Raw genomic sequence first — 1,808 nt, 5'->3', positions numbered from 1 at the left:
GCTTACTGGCTTATCGAAATTAATACGACTCACTATAGGGAGACCCAAGCTGGCTAGTTAAGCTTGGTACCGAGCTCGGATCCAGTACCCTTCACCATGAATTGGCGCAACTTCCTCTGCAGCCCTGCACAGCGCACGAGAGCAAGAGGGTGGCACCTCGGGGGGAAACTCCCCTTCACGGGAAAGTGCTTCCTCACCAATGAAGCCAAACCGTTTAAGGTGGGAATCATTGGAGCAGGCCCGTCGGCGCTCTACTGCTGCAAGCATTTGCTAAAACATGAAAGAGTTAAAGTTGACATTTTTGAGAAGCTACCCAACCCGTATGGTCTCATCAGATATGGAGTGGCCCCCGACCACATTCATGTGAAGAATACCTACAGAACGTTTGACCTCGTTTTTTCAAGCCCCAATTACAGATTTTTTGGAAATGTGCATGTAGGGGTGGACTTAAAAATGGAAGAACTTCGACGCCACTACAACTGTGTCATTTTTTGTTGCGGAGCGTCTGAAGTGTCGATTCCCATTGGGCAGCAGGATGAGGATAAAGCGGTTAGCGGGGGAGAAACAAATCCCCGAAAGCAGAACGGCCTTTTCCATGCGAGGGACCTCATCTACTTTTACAACAACATGTACAACGACGTGCGATGCAGAGCAGTGGAGAATTACCTAAAATCGTTCGAAAATTTCACCACCTGCATCATCATAGGGAATGGGAATGTATCTCTTGACATAGCACGCATATTGGTAAAATCCCCCAACCATTTAAGCAAAACAGACATCAGCAGTGACTACCTGAAGGTGATGAAGCAACACAAAATTAAACACATTTACATTGTTGGGCGCAGGGGATTCTGGCAGTCATCCTTTACCAATGCAGAACTGAGGGAATTAATTTCGTTAGAGAATACCAAAGTTATTTTAAGCAAAAAAAATTATGACCTTTGTTGCCATTTAAAAAGTGATGAGGCAAATACAAATATGAAAAAAAGGCAACATGAAATTTTTCAAAAAATGGTAAAAAATTACGAGGAGGTGGAAAAAAATAAAGAGTTTTACAAAACGTATAAAATTATAGAATTCATTTTTTACTTTGAAATAAGGCAAATACGACCCATCGACGGTGCCATGAAGAATGTAGAACTGGAACTGAACAGAAATGTCCCCATGTCTTTTTCGTCTTTTAAAGAAAACAAAGTTTTGGTAACTCCACTGGTCATCTTCGCTACGGGATTTAAAAAAAGCAATTTCGCAGAAAATCTGTACAATCAGTCTGTTCAAATGTTTAGGGAAGATATAGGGCAGCACAAGTTTGCCATTTTCAAGGCAGGCTGGTTTGATAAAGGACCCAAGGGAAATATAGCTAGCCAAATTTTGAATTCGAAAAATTCCACTCATCTCGTTTTAAACTTCCTCCAGAAAGTGGACTCCTTTTTTGACAATGACATTTCGAGCTTGTTACAGGAGAAGCAAATTCCTTATGTCTCCTTTGATGATTGGACTTACCTCCACCAGATGGAGAAACAAATGGGGGCGCAGCAAAATAAAATTGCCCAAAAGTTTTCCCAAACTGGGGAGGTCTTGCGTGTACTGAAGGGTAGAATGGGGAAAAGCCGCAAGGGTCAAGACAATTCTGCAGATATCCAGCACAGTGGCGGCCGCTCGAGTCTAGAGGGCCCGCGGTTCGAAGGTAAGCCTATCCCTAACCCTCTCCTCGGTCTCGATTCTACGCGTACCGGTCATCATCACCATCACCATTGAGTTAAACCCGCTGATCAGCCTCGACTGTGCCTTCTAGTGCCAGCCATCTG

At 43.8% G+C, this 1,808-nt stretch overlaps 1 protein-coding gene across 1 annotated transcript; it reads left to right on the top strand.

Moving 5' to 3' along the window:
* Positions 1–96: 96 nt before the first annotated feature.
* On the top strand, positions 97–1,808 carry PVX_202290 (adrenodoxin reductase, putative; the record flags this gene model as incomplete). Its single annotated transcript, XM_001612365.1, has 2 exons — positions 97–1,618; positions 1,760–1,808. Coding segments are annotated over 2 exons (1,571 nt in total), but the record flags the coding sequence as incomplete, so codon positions are not given.

The sequence above is a fragment of the Plasmodium vivax genome, genomic scaffold, assembly GCF_000002415.2.
Source record: "Plasmodium vivax scf_7021 genomic scaffold, whole genome shotgun sequence".
Classification (NCBI taxonomy): Eukaryota; Apicomplexa; class Aconoidasida; order Haemosporida; family Plasmodiidae; genus Plasmodium; species Plasmodium vivax.
This window is presented reverse-complemented; position numbering and strand designations above follow the sequence as displayed.